General features: G+C 44.7%; 1 protein-coding gene across 5 annotated transcripts in view; it reads left to right on the plus strand.

Annotated features, from left to right (window-relative positions):
• The first annotated feature begins 601 nt into the window (after window positions 1-601).
• The window catches only part of SNI1 (negative regulator of systemic acquired resistance (SNI1)), a 51402-nt gene continuing 36803 nt past the window's right edge, over window positions 602-15200 (plus strand). For 2 of the 5 annotated variants that reach the window (XR_015690510.1, XM_087675700.1), the window contains exons 1-3: window positions 603-860; window positions 12697-12821; window positions 13974-14040. Coding sequence is in view for 2 of the 5 variants with exons in the window: in XM_087675700.1 (XP_087531826.1) it covers window positions 12710-12821; window positions 13974-14040 (179 nt within the window). In the remaining 3 variants the exon portion in view is untranslated. Of the gene's footprint in view, window positions 861-12696; window positions 12822-13973; window positions 14041-15200 lie in introns of those variants that run through there. The other 3 variants (XM_087675702.1, XM_087675704.1, XM_087675705.1) reach the window with 3 other exon arrangements.

A 15200-nucleotide genomic window follows, 5' to 3' on the forward strand; every position in this document is an offset into this window, starting at 1 on the left:
AGTTTCTAATGTCACCATTGACATCTATTGACTAATTAAATGCCCAAGGTCAAAATTGACCCCAGACACCCACTAGTACTTGAACAATACAAGTTATTTGGACTTTTGCCTTTGACACCCATTTCAAACTTAGGGTCCTTGGCCCATCGTTGTGACTTAATTGACTTGTACATCACATGTGCACCTCACATACGCACATTTGATTAATACCTAAGCCAAATGCTAAGTAGAGCATAAAAAATACACATCCCTGGGACAAACCTCCTCCTTGAAATGCTTGCAATTGTCCCCCCAAAAGTAGTGCAATGTGCCAAAAGCAAAAGATAGTGCACGGGAATTTTCGTAAGGCATTAGTAAGACAACATTGGCCGCTATTGCTTAAACCATGCTATTACCAAAGACTTATTGAAAATTTCTAGCCAGCATAACCATAACATAATACTCAAAAATAAAAGTGCAAAACTACTCCTAGAATCTCATAGATGATCTTAAAGTATACTTTTGTTTTGTCTTCTTTAAGTTTCCAATCGATTATGACTTCTAAGTTCTTGGAACCCAAAGTGCAATGTACAATGAAGATTCATGTACTTTATTTTGCTGTATAGGTCATCTTGGGTCTCCACAAGACGTTGATATACCTACCTCTCTCTCTCTCTCTCTCTCTCTCCAAGCAGGGTGCAGATCAGGTCGGTGGAGTCAAGAGACCAGCGCACAGGCCTGTGGGCACAGTGGCAACGAATAGGCGCTCCCTCTCTCCCTGGTTCTGTGGCACACTGCGAGACTACTGCAGGGCAGCGCATGTACAGGTCAGGCCAAGACAGGCGCAAGAAGTCAGGCTGAGATCGCAGCCAGGGAGGCAAGTCTCTCTCTTTCTCTGTCTCTCTCTGTCTCTCTCTCTCTCTCTCTCACGAATGGCTCTGACGATGGCTGACGAATCTCTCTCTGTGGTCTGCTGACGAATGGCTGGCCTGACGAATCTCTCTCTCTCTCTGGTCTGCTGACGAATGCTCTGATGAATGGCTGGTTCGACGAATGCCCTGACGAATACGCTTGCTGGTCTGAGCTGACGAATGAGCTGGCTGGTCTCTCTCTCCCTTTCTGGTCTGAACTGACTGACGAATGAGCTCGCTGGTCTGAACTGACAATGGCATGATGCTGGTCGACGCAAATGCGTGGTGACAATGGGACGCTGGGTCACGTCTCTGTGCAGAGAGGCAGCCACTGTCTTGCAGAGTTACGTCTCTGCACAGGGAGACTGTGGCTGCCCTGAAAGCTGCAGAGGTATTGGCAGTTGTTTAGGAGTGTTTGCAGGGTCAATACAAGCACAGTGAGTGGCTGTCCTAGACTGCGAGATGGCAGAGATTACTGATAAAGAAACCAGTGGACATGAGACTGGACTTGATACACAACCAATTGGGCCAACCACAGGAGGCACTGCATCAGAAGGGCGGTACAAGACCCCCACTAAGGATGAAAAGTTCTACTATAGACAAAATAGAAGGAGAGCTCGTGAAAATGTCACCTCCACAAGTGCCAAGCGATGGGCAAAGATGCAAAGGCTGATTGCAGCAAATGGTCTGGATGACATGAAAGCCCTCATAAGAGTTGAGATTGCAGCAATATGTATGCCAATGATTGACAAGGTGACAAATGACATGAATGCAATGCTTGAAACATGGGGAAAGGAATTGAACGTTAAAATGGATGCAAACTTGCAACATGCAACAAAAAGTTATGAATGACATGGATACAAAGCAAAAAGATGTGTATGAAAAATTGCAAGAGACATTCAGGAAAGAACTAAGTGATGTTGTAGAAGCAAATAGGAAAACATGTTCTAACAGTTGGGATGATGCAAAATATAAAGAAATCAAGGCTGACTTGCAAATGGACATGATAGACAACTTGAACAAGATAAGGGATGCTTGGAAAGTAGATATGGATGCATTGAAATTTGATACAAATGCACACATAGCAATCAAGGACATGGAGATTGCTGAACTCAAAAGGCAATTAGAGTCATGTAAGAATGAATTAGTGACATACAAGTCAATGATGGATGCACAAACAACAATGCCAAATGCACCACATGGGTGAATTTGGTAGAGGGAGCTCAAAAGAAAGTAGAAAATGTTCAGCAATAGTGAATGAAAATGCATAATGGATTGAGGTAGTCAGAAGAAACAAAGGGATGCCTCAAAACAAAGTAGAAATGATGAATGCAACACTAGAGGAGGAAGCAAAGAGGAAACTCTATGCATTGTGTGTACGTGTGGTGGGGTGGGCTAAAAAAAGAAACCGCCAAGAGGATACTAAAACACTTTGTGCTAAGATGGGTGCAGACGAGACATGCATTATGGATGCTTGGAGGATAGGTGACCCAAATGACAAAAGAGGTCGGATCCTCATTCTGAAATTTGGGGACATGGATAGCAAAAGGGTCTTCTTATAAGAAAGAAAGGCTTTGAAGGGTGAAAAGTTTTACCTCGATGAGGATCTCACACCCGCACAATTAGAGCACAGAAGGGCTAGCATGCCAAAAGTGTTGGAGGCATGTAAAGAAGGCAAGTATGCTGTGTATAGAGATGGCATAGTAATCATAGCGGAACGGAAATCACAATGACGGTATGAGGCCTATGAGATGTTAAAGATGTCCCTTTGGAATTGTAATGGTTGAATGAGACTTGATACATGTTATTTTGAGGATACTTTTCATGGGATAGACATGGCTATGTATACAGAGACATATTAGTATACAAATTCTAGATTACTGGATGTTGTGGGATACAAATGGGAGAGCATATACAAACCTTAACCTCGTAGACCAGGAGGAACTAGGGGGTTAGGAGGGGTGACTTTTCTTTATCGTGAGAGCCTCCAAGATATGATTCATGTGGTGTCACAAGATGTGCATGCTAGATATATGTGGGTAAGGCTGAGGATAGGGCACCCGATCTATATGTTGCGGTATGTTACTTTCCACCTGCCTCTTCAACATTTGCTCCTGGGAAGGAATCGCCATTTGATGTACTACATGAAGGTACTATGAGATATGCAAGTATTGGGGACATACTACTAGCGGGAGAATTTTATACCCAAACAGGAAGTGAGCAGTCCACCTTTTATGATACTGAACATGAAATGTTTAAGGAATTGGCATTGGATGAACTAGTTAGGACATCTCAAGATAAGGAGGTGACAACATATGGATCCCAATTGTGAGCTTTGGAAAGTGCTCACGGATTGGCTATATTCAATGGGCTATTAAGGTGGCCGGGAGTGGATGCTTTCACTTGTTGGAATAGTAAAAAAGAGGTGAGTGTAGTGGACTATGTAATGGGCTCGCAACCATTAATTCCAAAAATTAAGTATTTTTAGATATCTAATAAGCCGATTAGCATAGTGGCCAACCATGTGATCCTAAAATTTACTCTAGTGTTTAGTCAAAGACAAGAAACATGTACACAATCACACACATTCTCGTATTATGAATTTTTAGAGCAAACATTGCATATCTATAGTGATGCAGTACGAGATGGCTTAAGTCAACTAGACCAAAATGAACCACTGGAAGAGGACACTAAATCTCTAGTGAAGGTTTTACATATTGCAGCTTCAGAGGCATTCCCATGTAAGATGGACTCTACTGCAAAACGCAGTAGTACTGTTTCTCAAAATGCTTGGTATGATGATGAGTACAGATAGACTAGGGCTTACCTACAAATGGATATTACACTAGAGACATACACACATAAGCAGGCAAGAATGTCTTTCGTCATCTTGTGTGGAAAAAGAAGAGAGATTATTTAGCCAAACTAGAGTCAGAGATGTATCAGCTCTTTTTGAGCAGGGACAACAAGAAGGCATGGAGGAAATTTCACGGGAGACAACCCCCAATTCAATTGACATCACTTATGGTATGGCATGAACATGTTAGGACACTATATGATGTTCCATCACAAGAGTTGATACCTTGTCCATCAAACTCTAGGCCAACACAGTTTGGTCTCTTTACGGAAAAGATAGTGAGATATTCCATTTGGAGGTTGAAGAATGGGAGAGCACATGATTAAGATGGCCTTGTGGCAGAGCATTTTGCACATGCATGTTATGCACTGGCCCCTATCTTGGCGAATCTCTACACTAGAGCCGTATGTGAGGGGTTTCTAGTAAGTTGGTGTGACTACACAATAGTGCTGATTTTTAAGAGTGGAGATCCATTGGTTGCTAAAACAACTACCGCATTATTATGATTGGCCATATGCTAGCAAAGATATATGCCTCTATTGTGGAGCATGAGTTGAGTTGGTGGGCTGAAACAAAGAAACTATGGTCTACTGGGACAAGCAAGCTTCCGCCACGAATACAATACGCTAGACCATATATTCACGCTAAGGGCCTTGATTGAGAAGTGACGATCACGGAGGCAAAAAATCTATTGTTGTTTTGTGGACCTCCGCAAAGCCTTTGATATTGCGCCACGTGTAAGACTCATGCAAAGGTTGCGAGCCATTGGGGTCCTAGAGGATATGCAGTGGTGTATTTATGCATTGTAGGAAACTGTGACAAGGAGAGTACGAGTGCTTGGAGGCACAACAGACTTAGTGTCTAGTACGGTGGGCCAAATTTGTTATATGTTGATGATATGGTGCTTATCTCAAATTCACTAGAGGGACTACAATGTCATTTGAATGCATTGCATGTGTTCTGTGAAGATAAAGGTCTCAAGGTTAATCTTGGAAAGACTAAAATTATGGTCTTTAACACCTCAGGAGCTTGGGTGACATGCTCAGAGTACCACTTTATGTATGACGGTCAGCTTGTGGAAATGGTTAGACAATATGTATATCTTGGGGTCACTTTCTAAGGGCCACAATTTTCATGGAAGGAGACTTCAGAGGCTAGGCTTGCAGGGGCATATGTAGCTTTGGGTACTCTAGAGCGGTAGTGTGCACACATACAGTTTCAAGAGCCTCCTACTAAATTGTGGCTTTTTGACACTTTAGTTATGCCCACACTACTCTATGGGGCAGTCATTTGGGGCCCAAGCCTTTATCATACTAGAGGGATGCCACTTATGGACTGTGATGGACCGGAAGCATAACATTATGATGGCTGGAACACATGGAAAGACTGCTGATCATGATGATAGCACGTATGATAAGGGCAAAAGCCTCAGTATCACAAGACATTATCCGGGCAGAATTGGGCGCTACACCCATGGTAGTTGAGGCATTATTCCAAACAATTACTTTCCTCCAGAGGATATGGCAGCTTCCTAAAGACCGATATCCTAGACTAGCTCTGGAGTCTTCAAGACAGCTTGCAACAAAGGGAGATAGACAGTGTTCATATGCACATATGAGCATAGATAGACTGCCACCGTTCGATTACAGCCTCGACTGCCTTACTTTGAGCCTTAGTCGTGCAGAGCTGAATTGTGTGATCAGAGTAGACATCACTAGAGTGGAGACAGAAAGGACTTAGTCCAAGCCCCTTTCCCATTAGGCACAAAAATGGCACAATACCAATGTCACTCCTTGCAGCTTTCTCATGATGGTTTCATAGTGAAGCTGAGATACATGGATGCTCAACTTTCCCATGGACTTTGAGTTGCTATTGGTCAAATTCGAACCTCATCGCATCAGCTGATGATTGAGACAGATCAATGGAGCCATATTGCAGCCAATGAGAGGATGTGCCAGCTTTGTGGATGGGAGCCAAAAACGGAGGAGCACCACATTTGTAGATGTACTGTATACTATGACATACCAGGCTGCTATCATTGCCTCTTTAAGGAGGGCTTTGGACCACTAAGACGAGTGATGGACTATGGGGACCAAAGATGTTTAGGCCTTTTCTTATTGGAGCTCTAGTGACGCAGAGCATTATTGTTACGGAATAGGAGGTGACCCGAGCGTCATCCACCTCTCCAGAGAGTAGTTACAGACTTCTTCAGTGTAGCTGAACCCCTAGTTGCTACCACCCTAGACACTACATCTCCTACTGATAGGCGTTGTCGAGATACAGCATTAGGCGGCATCACAGTTGACAGAGCTACAGCGTTACGTAGAGCACGATGCCCTAGAGTACCTACTTGGCAACATAGGCGTGCCCATATGCGTCACATTCGCATCACGATTGCTTGTTACAAAGGTAGATTGGCGCGCTGACTTAGTCAGAGGTAGTTTGCAGAGTCTTGGTGGATTCCATAGACTGGGGGGAAGATACTCTACACTATTTTTAATCTTTTTAATCTTTTTAATCTTAGTTTTTTCGGCTTTTTTAGTTTCCATACTTCTCATTCCAATCTACCATCTTGGCCTACACATAAATTTTATCTCTTCTTCTCTGATGAGAGATGATGATACCAGTTGTATTAATTATGGTCTCATAGGTCACTTTGGCCTTTTAGAGACGTTAATAGTGTTAGCCTGTCTTCTTTCTTTGCCAGTCTGTCATCTCTTGGTTGTGAGCTCCTGTCAGAATCTGGCAGGAGACAGAGGAGCTCTGGCATTTCTTGTGCTTGTTTTGTGCAGTTGGCCCATATTATGGGCAGGTCAGACAGCCCATATTTGGACATGCAGCCAGTTTTGATGATGGGGGGACTATTTATTGCTACTCCCCCTGTCAGTCTTCTTCACTTCTTTTGCAGATTCTAGCACACACTCCTCCGTTTCCACTCCGAGATTGGTGCTGCCATTATCTCTAGCCTGATCTGGTTCCTGACGCTTCAGGCTGCGTATAGGGACTGATCAGTCCACAGTTTTGTATTCAATATTCATTACAGTCATTGCAGATTTTCTTCCCCATTTTTTACTCTCTCTCTCTCTCTCCCCCTCTGTGTTCGTGTTTCTTCTTCCGTTGCACGCTCCCACATGGTATCATCACCTAACTGAGAGCACAGAGGCTTACTATCAATTACATCCTTCATCTACCTCTTCCAGCTTCTAGCGGTGCATCCAAGGCTGAAACACAGCCTTTTGTACTTGCGTTTGGTATTTAGTGCCCTTGGAAGACTAGGTGATAGTCTGCTTGGAGCCATTTGCTTGTGTTTGCATCAAACACAGCTGTTTTGCAGTCGTCCTCATTATCAAGGGTAGAGACGTCATCATATGGAGCTAGACGATGGTCTTCAAGGTGTCCACAACCTGCGTTTGTATCAAACGCAGCCTTTTCTGGCATTTGGAGTGGAGGCATCTTTCTCTGGCAGCCAGACGACATCATCCATCTCCTCTTCTGGCAGGCGACAGCACTTCCTGTGTCTTTCAGGCATTGGTGGCTTCATTGTGACTGTTTGTTGCAGATTCTTTGGTGTTTGCAGATTCGGAAGATGTCTTACCAGTTTTCAGGCTTTAATGACTCAGAGGATGAGCTTCTTTCTCATCATTCCTTTGAGCGGAGACGGGATTATCAGGAGTTTCGATGACGAGAGTCTCCTCATACCCGTCCTTCTTCAGTCCATGCATCTCAAAGGGTTCCATCTACTGTGAAGGTTTCATTGGCGAAGATTGCTTCAGATGTCCGTATGCCTTCCTTGATTCCCTCGATGTAGGTGCCCATACTCCCTTCCTTTCCAAAGGAAGACAAGTTGGACGGTTTCAACTTTTCCCTTTGGTCGTGCAAGGTGGAGTGCATCCTCGACACATTCGACCTATGGGAGCTTGTTTCTTCACCCATCGATCGTCCCCTGGTGGATCCTTCTGATGGGGCCTCTATGGACCGTGCAGCCTTGTGGGATTGGCTCAACTCACGAGCCCGTTCCTTTCTCTTTATGAGTCTTCATGACTTTGTTCTTGTTCATGTTCATTGGTTGAAGACTGCAGCGGAAGTGTGGAAGAAGCTTGTGTCTTTGTAACTGCATAAGACGTTTGCTCACAAGATCTCTTTGGAGAAAAAAATGTGGATGCTTAGTCTTGATGATTCCTCTTCTATGAAGGAGCACATCACGAAGATGGAGGATATGAGAGGTGAGCTTGCCTCTCTAGGTCGGGTGATCTCTTCCTAGGATATGGCGATGATTCTCTTGACTCAACTGCCATCACCCCGGTTCGATGTCTTTTATACCAGCCTCACCACCTTGAGGACCCGCAAGAAACTCTTATGGGAGGAGCTTTCCCCACTTATCTTAGAGCATGATGAGTGTCTCAGAGAGGTGGGTGCCAGTGGCTCTGGCTCCACCAAGGCTTTTACTGTAGATACCGGTGGCGGGAAGAAGCAGCAGCTGCAGAAGGAGAAGGCTAAGGACAAGGAGGAGGAGGACAAGAAGGATGCGAAGGAGAAGAAGCCTAAGTGCCCATATTGTGGGAAGGGTACTCATCCTGAGGAGAAGTGTTGGCAAAAGTACCCTCATCTGAAGCCCAAGGAGACGGACTCGAAGGCCGCCCCCGCCACGACAAAGTTTGCTTTTGTGCATGTCTTTGTTGAGGAGGATACCACCCTAGCTTCTACCATTGAGGAGAAGCCTTGACTCGCGGACAACAGAGCGTCTTCTCACATGACCTTCAGGAAGGATTGGCTTCAAGACATTTGCTCAAGAGGGGCACTGTTACCTTTGGTGACAACTCTACAGTTCATGATCGAGACGTGGGGACATTATCTATGTTCTCAGACAGGTAGTCTTCTTCCACCAAAGTTCTTTATGTACTTGATTTGGGTTTTAACCTCTTGTCTGTGCATGGTCTTACTCAGCTAGGTACCCGAGTCAATTTTTCCCAAGATGCAGCTACAGTGGAGGATGCCTCTATAGGTGATGCTCTTTGGACAAGTACACATGAGGGTGGGTTTTACAAGCTCATAGCCTTAGTTGTGAGGGCTTTCCACGAGCTTGGGCTGCTTTGGCATGCTCGTTATGGGCATCTCCATCTTGATGTGATTCGGTAGGCTTCTCGGAGGAAGATGGTGGAGGGACTTTCAGATTTCCCTCATCTTAAAACACTTTATGCCCCGGCTGCTGGAGGGGCAAGCAACACAGGGAGCCTCACCCACAGGTTGCTTATAGGCGGGCTTATTCACCGCTCGAGTTGGTTCACACTGACCTTTGCGGACCTATGGGAGAAGGCCAAGTATCTGACGCTGATTGTGGACGACTTTAGTCGTTATGTGTGGCCTTACTTCTTGGAGTACAAGAACGAGGTGTACTCCCGTTTTTGCGAGTGGAAGGTGTTTGTGGAGAGACAAACTACTTCCAAAGTTTGTGGCGTTCGAGCTGATCATGGTGGTGAGTTCACTTCTTACCTCTTTTCTCAGTTTTGCAGGGATCACGATATTCGGTTGGAGTATTTCCATCCGAATACACCATCAGAGAATGTTGTGGTGGAGCATGCGAATCGGACCATGATGGAGATTGCCCGAGCATAGGAGTCTTCCTCATACCCTTTGGGGTGAGGTGGTGGCTATGGCAGTGTACATACGCAATCGCTCTCCTACTTCGGCATTGTAGGATATGACTCCTTATAAGGCTTTCTTTGGGAAGAAGCTTTCCGTGTCTCACTTTCATATCTTTGGATGTGATGCTTTTGTCCATGTGGACAAGAAGAAGAGGAAGACGAAGCTCGACTCTAAGTCGAGACAGCTTATCTTCGTGGGCTATAGCATGACCACGAAGGGATATCGGTTCTATGACCCGATGACATGGAAAATTGAGGTGAGCAGGGATGTGATCTTCGATGGGGCTGCGGCCTCAGAGGATTCGATTGATGGTTCTCTTCCAAGTGATTCTTCGTCATTGATTGACCCTCCCCCAGCTTCTCTCCCTTCTTTTCCTTCTAGATTCCCTCTTAGTACCCCTTCTTTGTCATCGGTTCCTCCCCCTTCTCTTCCTCCTTCTTCGAGTACTTCCACCCCTTCCGCCTCCCCTCAGGAGTCTTCTAGGGATACACAGCCATCCGATAGGGAGCCTTCTTTACATGAGGAGGATCTACCTTCCCTTGGTGAGGGGGAGTCTCTTTCCCAGACAGGTGCTTTGTAGGTTTGGGAGGCTCCTCGGTCTCCCTCGCAGTAGGAGTCTTTTAGGATTCCTTTGTGGTATCTCCGACTCATGCGGGATTCAGGTGTTACTCACTTTCCTGCTCCTTCTACAGGTCCATGTAGGTCAGCCTGATTACAGGCCCAGTAGGATAGTTTACTTTGTGTGAACTATGCTCTTATGTCAGATTCTACAGGATTCCGAGCCTTCCACTGTTAAAAAGGCTTTTGCACAGGATGTTTGGAGACAGGCTATGCAGGCAAAGCTCGATTTCATTGAGTGAAATCACACTTGGGTGCTTGTACTGCGTTCCAAGAAGTGGAAGGTGATAGGTGTGAAATGGGTCTTTAAGACTAAGTATCTAGTCGATGGTTCCTTGAACAAGCATAAACCTAGGCTCGTTGCCAAGGGTTTTGCACAATGGGCAGGATTGGATTACTTTGAGACTTTTGCTCCTATTGCTCGGATGTCTACCATTCGAGTTATTTTGGCTCTTGTAGCTCACCACTGTTGGCCTGTTTACTAGATGGACGTTAAGTCAGCTTTTCTGAATGGCGTCCTTGAGGAGGAGATCTATGTTTCCTAGTCTCCAGGTTTTCTTGTGTAGGGGAAGGAGGATCATGTCTACAGGTTGCGGAAGGCCCTTTATGGCCTGAAGCAGGCTCCTCATGCTTGGTATCAGAGGATTGAGCTCTTCTTTCTACATAGTGGTTTTCAGCGCTTCGATCATGACCCCAACCTCTACTTTCGGGTTGCGTGTAACCTTTGTGTTTTATTGATCTTGTATGTGGATGATCTTATCATTACAAAGAGTGACACTCAGAAGGTGGATCATACTCGGTCTCTTCTTGGCAGGAAGTTGACATGACGCACCTAGGGATCCTTCACTTCTTTCTTGGATTGGAGATTTATCAGATGGCACAGGGCATCTTTATCTCACAACACAGGTACATCTCTGAGCTTCTTTTGGAGTTTCATATGGCCGAGTGTCGGCCTATTTCATGCCCCATGGATCCTGAGTCCAAGCTTGTGGTAGATGGAGTTTCCCTTACAAATGCTACCCCTTACAGGTGCCTTGTTGGCTCTCTCATGTGGCTTATTCTTACTTGGGTGGATGTTTTTTTTGTGGTGGCATTGTTGTCTTGTTTTATGACGACTCCTACCTAGGATCATTGGAGGGCAGCCTTGCGTGTCCTTCGGTATTTTTAGGGGGGCTCGATCCTATGGGATCATGTACGGAGAGGGCGTCACTCTTTCTGGATGGAGCGATTCTGTTTGGGCAGGTGATGTGGATTCGAGATGATCCAGTACAAGCTATGCTTTCACCCTTGGATCCGGTGCTGTCTCTTGGAGTAGCAAGAAGCAACCTACTGTGGCACTTTCTTCTAGTGAGGTCGAGTATCGGGGCTTATGTTCGACTGCTATGGAGGCAATTTGGCTCCCCCGTATATTGGCGGAGATTGGCTTTTCACAATTCGGAGCTACGGAGCTGCGCGTGGACAACCAGAGTGCCCTTGCTCCTGCGAAGAACCTGGTGTTTCATGCCATATGAAGCACATTGAGGTTCAATATCACTACGTTCGGGAGCGGATCATGGATTCAGAGCTGGCGGTGGCCTGTTGTCCCATGGCAGACAATGCGACTGATGTCTTCACGAAGCCTTTGCCTCAAGCTTCTTTGCTTCATCACATGTGGTTGTTAGGTCTTCAGACTCTCGTAGGATTTGATAGGGGGTGTTAGCTTGTCTTCTTTCTTTGCTAGTCTGTCATCTCCTGGTTGTGAGTGGCAGGAGACAGAGGAGCTCTAGCATTTCTTGTGCTCGTTTTGTGTGCAGTTGGCCCATATTATGGGCAGGTGGGGGCCCATATTTGGGCAGGTCGGCTACTTTTTGGCAAGTCGGCCCATATTTGGGGCAGGTCGGCCAGTTTTGATGATGGGGGGCTATTTACAGCTGCCCCCCTGTCAATCTTCTTCACTTCTTCTGCAGATTCCAGCACACTCTCCTCCGTTCCCACTCCGACATTGGTGCTGCCATTATCTCCAGCCTGATCTGGTGCCCTCATTGACGCTTCGGGCTTCATGCAAGGACTGATCAGTCCACAGTTTTGTATTCAGCATTCATTACAGTCAGTACAGATTTTCTTCCTTCATTTTCTGCTTTCTCTCTCTCTCTCTCTCTCCCTCTGTGTTCGTGTTTCTTCTTCCGTTGTGCACTCTCACAAATAGATCTTTCTTTCTTTCTTTCTTTCTCTCTCTGTGCCTTCATTGTACTCATAGGGTGAGGGTGATTTGGCCATTTCTAGCTTTTCGAGGATTTGAGCATGATGCTGATTTGGATGGGGTAGTGGATATGCTCTATGTATATAAAGTACGTGAGTGTGCTGGATAGTGCATGGGGCTGGAGCACATTGTAGATACATTGTTGACGGTGTTTGCTTTGCAACACATCCTTATTACTGCTGCAGAGGATCATTTCCGTTTTTGGGTTCTCTTATAATTTTCTTGAGCTCTGCATTTAGGACCTAGTGTCTTATAGAATGCCTGTCTCTTGCTTGAGTTTATTTTTTCATATGTTCATTTGGTGCATTTGTTGATGCATGCCTTGCATTTGTTGATGCATTCTTTATATGTATTTCTTCTATTTGTTTGTTGATGAATGTTCAAGGTTCTTCCATGTGAAGGAGGTCAGTTTCGTTTTAATACTAAAATTGTCATCTCATAACAGGTAGAAACATCCAAAGGATGCATACGTGTATTCAAGATGAGCTTGAAATAAGTCAAGTGCTTGAAGACAACATACTTGCTCTTTTGGACACAGTTGGTGTAAAGGATGCCAATGACATTGAAGATGATAGTATCCTTGCCTTTTTGCCTTTCTTTCTGCATGAAGGACGTGACATGTAACTTTTGAAAGAATTTTCATGGTTTCATTGAAAACGATTCTACCGGAGAAAATGTTTCATTGAATGAATGTAGTAGTCGAATTGCTCTAATTGTTTCTCCTCCAATGAAAATATCTAACAATTGTTAGGGCTTAGACTTGGGAGTTTGAGTCAAAGCACATTGGCACCTTTTGGTGTGGTAGACTTGCAGGTAGATTCAAAGTGTACACTTTACAGTGTGCACTGGGTTCTCGCCTTGCCTGTTCATCTGCTCTTTTCTGTGTTACCCTATTTCAGCTCATACTACTGCTCCTGTATTTACCTGCTGCCTGTTATGGAACTCCTGCCTAGTCCTTATCCTCTCTCTCTTTCTCTGTGTGTGTGTGTGTGTGTGTGTGTGTTTTGCCTTCTATATTAATACTTCTCTTTGTGCTGTTTAAACACTTCTCCTTGTGTAGGGTTGTGATGTTTAAATACTTCTCCTGGTGTAGCTGTTTGATGCTGCCTGCCTTGCTTTGGCCGGCTCCTCTTCCTCTTTGGCAACGAATTTGGTGCTTCTTGTTGGATTTTGCATGTCCAGCTCCCATATCAGGCATACACTCCGTGGGCACTGCCCTACCTTCTTGTTTAGGGCATTTTCCATTTGCCACTTATGCCTCGTCATCAGGTTAGCCATCTTTGGTGCCCACATGGATACACTAACTTTCCTTTCCTCTTGTGCCAACCAGTGTTGTCGGTCTAGATGAACTGCACTTGAACTGACATCAAGGGAAAATGATTCGCCTTATCAAGCAAGAGCCCATGGTCCAACCAATGGGAGGCTAACTAGAGGAAGGAAAGGCCAAATGAGTTGGACGAACAAGAGCAAGGCGACAATCAGACCAACTCCAGCAACCTTGTTTCTGTTGTTTAGTAAATTACTGCTCTGTGCCACAAACTTGAAATTTTGACACAATGTCTTTTGACCTGGAGGAATTCAAGAATAAACTGGAGAAACTTAATACTTAGCATCTGCATAAAAAGGCTTTTTTAGGGTTTCATAGATATAATGGTATGACAGTTACTCTCTTCAATTCATCTCTCAATTTCTGTTTGGTTCAGTGGTTTTCTTTAACTACCAAAAGGGATGTCCTTTATTGAGGCTGTCTATGCATTATCTATTGCTGCTCATGCACCAAGGGCTCCAACTTGGTAAGACTTTCAAAACCTTGGGAACTCTTTTTTTTGCCATGTTAGAACCATGTTGAAGCATGACAACTGAGAAAGGGAGATAAAGCTTATATTAGTGTGCTTCATATGCTCAAAACAAGTGGTGAATGGCCAAGAGGGCTAGAATGACTCCCATGCCTAGAAGGACAATACATGTGCTTCCAAGCTGACCGATCAATGACATCTTACAATGGGTTTTTAAAGCTTTTTCTATTTTGGAGGGGGTGAGGGGTGGTTGTGTTTGGTAGATGCACTTGATCTTTCCTCCTCTTTGGAAAAGAACTGGACTTGGCTCTCAATTGCAGAAGAAGCCTCTTGCTTATCTACTGAATCACGCTGTAGTTTGGAGGTTCTCCTTAAAAAGTGGACGATTTTAACCATATGCCTGAACTATTCTTTTGAGAGGTTTATAGAAGACCATGGTGCAAGATTTCCAGTCCATTTGTTGACGCTTATGAAGGGCATGTTTCATGCAAGCCTTTGCCACCTGTCAGGCTTAAACCATGACTGCAATGTTTGTAGTATTCTAGTGGTACTCACGTCATGAAGAGTTGGGAGGAAGAATGTACTTGTGCTAGTCAAAGTTCTGGTAGCCACCATCAGCTAGTAGACAAACAAAGTCACTTTCCGATGCATGAGTTTTCTGGAGTCTATGCAGGATTTTTTAAAGAAGTCTCCATAGAATCTCTGTTTCCACTTCCATTTTCTGCTGCATCTTGAGTACCATTTACCTTCCATTTGAATTATCTTCTGAATAGGTGCTGGTTATCCAAAAATAGGAATCTCAAATGAATCAGATAGAAGAAATGTGCGTGTCTCCCCCTTCACACTGTTGGTCTTGTTAGATTTTATCATTTTACATAGGCAAAGTTGCAGAACTTGTCATATGATACAGCATGAGGTTAGGATCATCAGGCCACTGCTTATTGTGGTGTTTGACTGCCCTTACTCTCTGTCTCAAACATCCCTAGAACTCAGAAACTAGCATTCCTTCTTTAGAGGGTATGAGCTAGAGAGTGTGCCATACTCTGTACGGTTCTGGAAATACAGTAGACAGCCGGGGGCAGCCAACACAGATGTGGAGAGTCTAGATGTTATATTAATAAGATAAGTTACGGGAAACAGGCACGAGGGATGACCGT

The sequence above is a fragment of the Lygodium microphyllum genome, chromosome 4 (assembly GCF_053477565.2).
Source record: "Lygodium microphyllum isolate KBCC chromosome 4, Lygodium_microphyllum_v1.1.10, whole genome shotgun sequence".
NCBI lineage: Eukaryota > Viridiplantae > Streptophyta > Polypodiopsida > Schizaeales > Lygodiaceae > Lygodium > Lygodium microphyllum.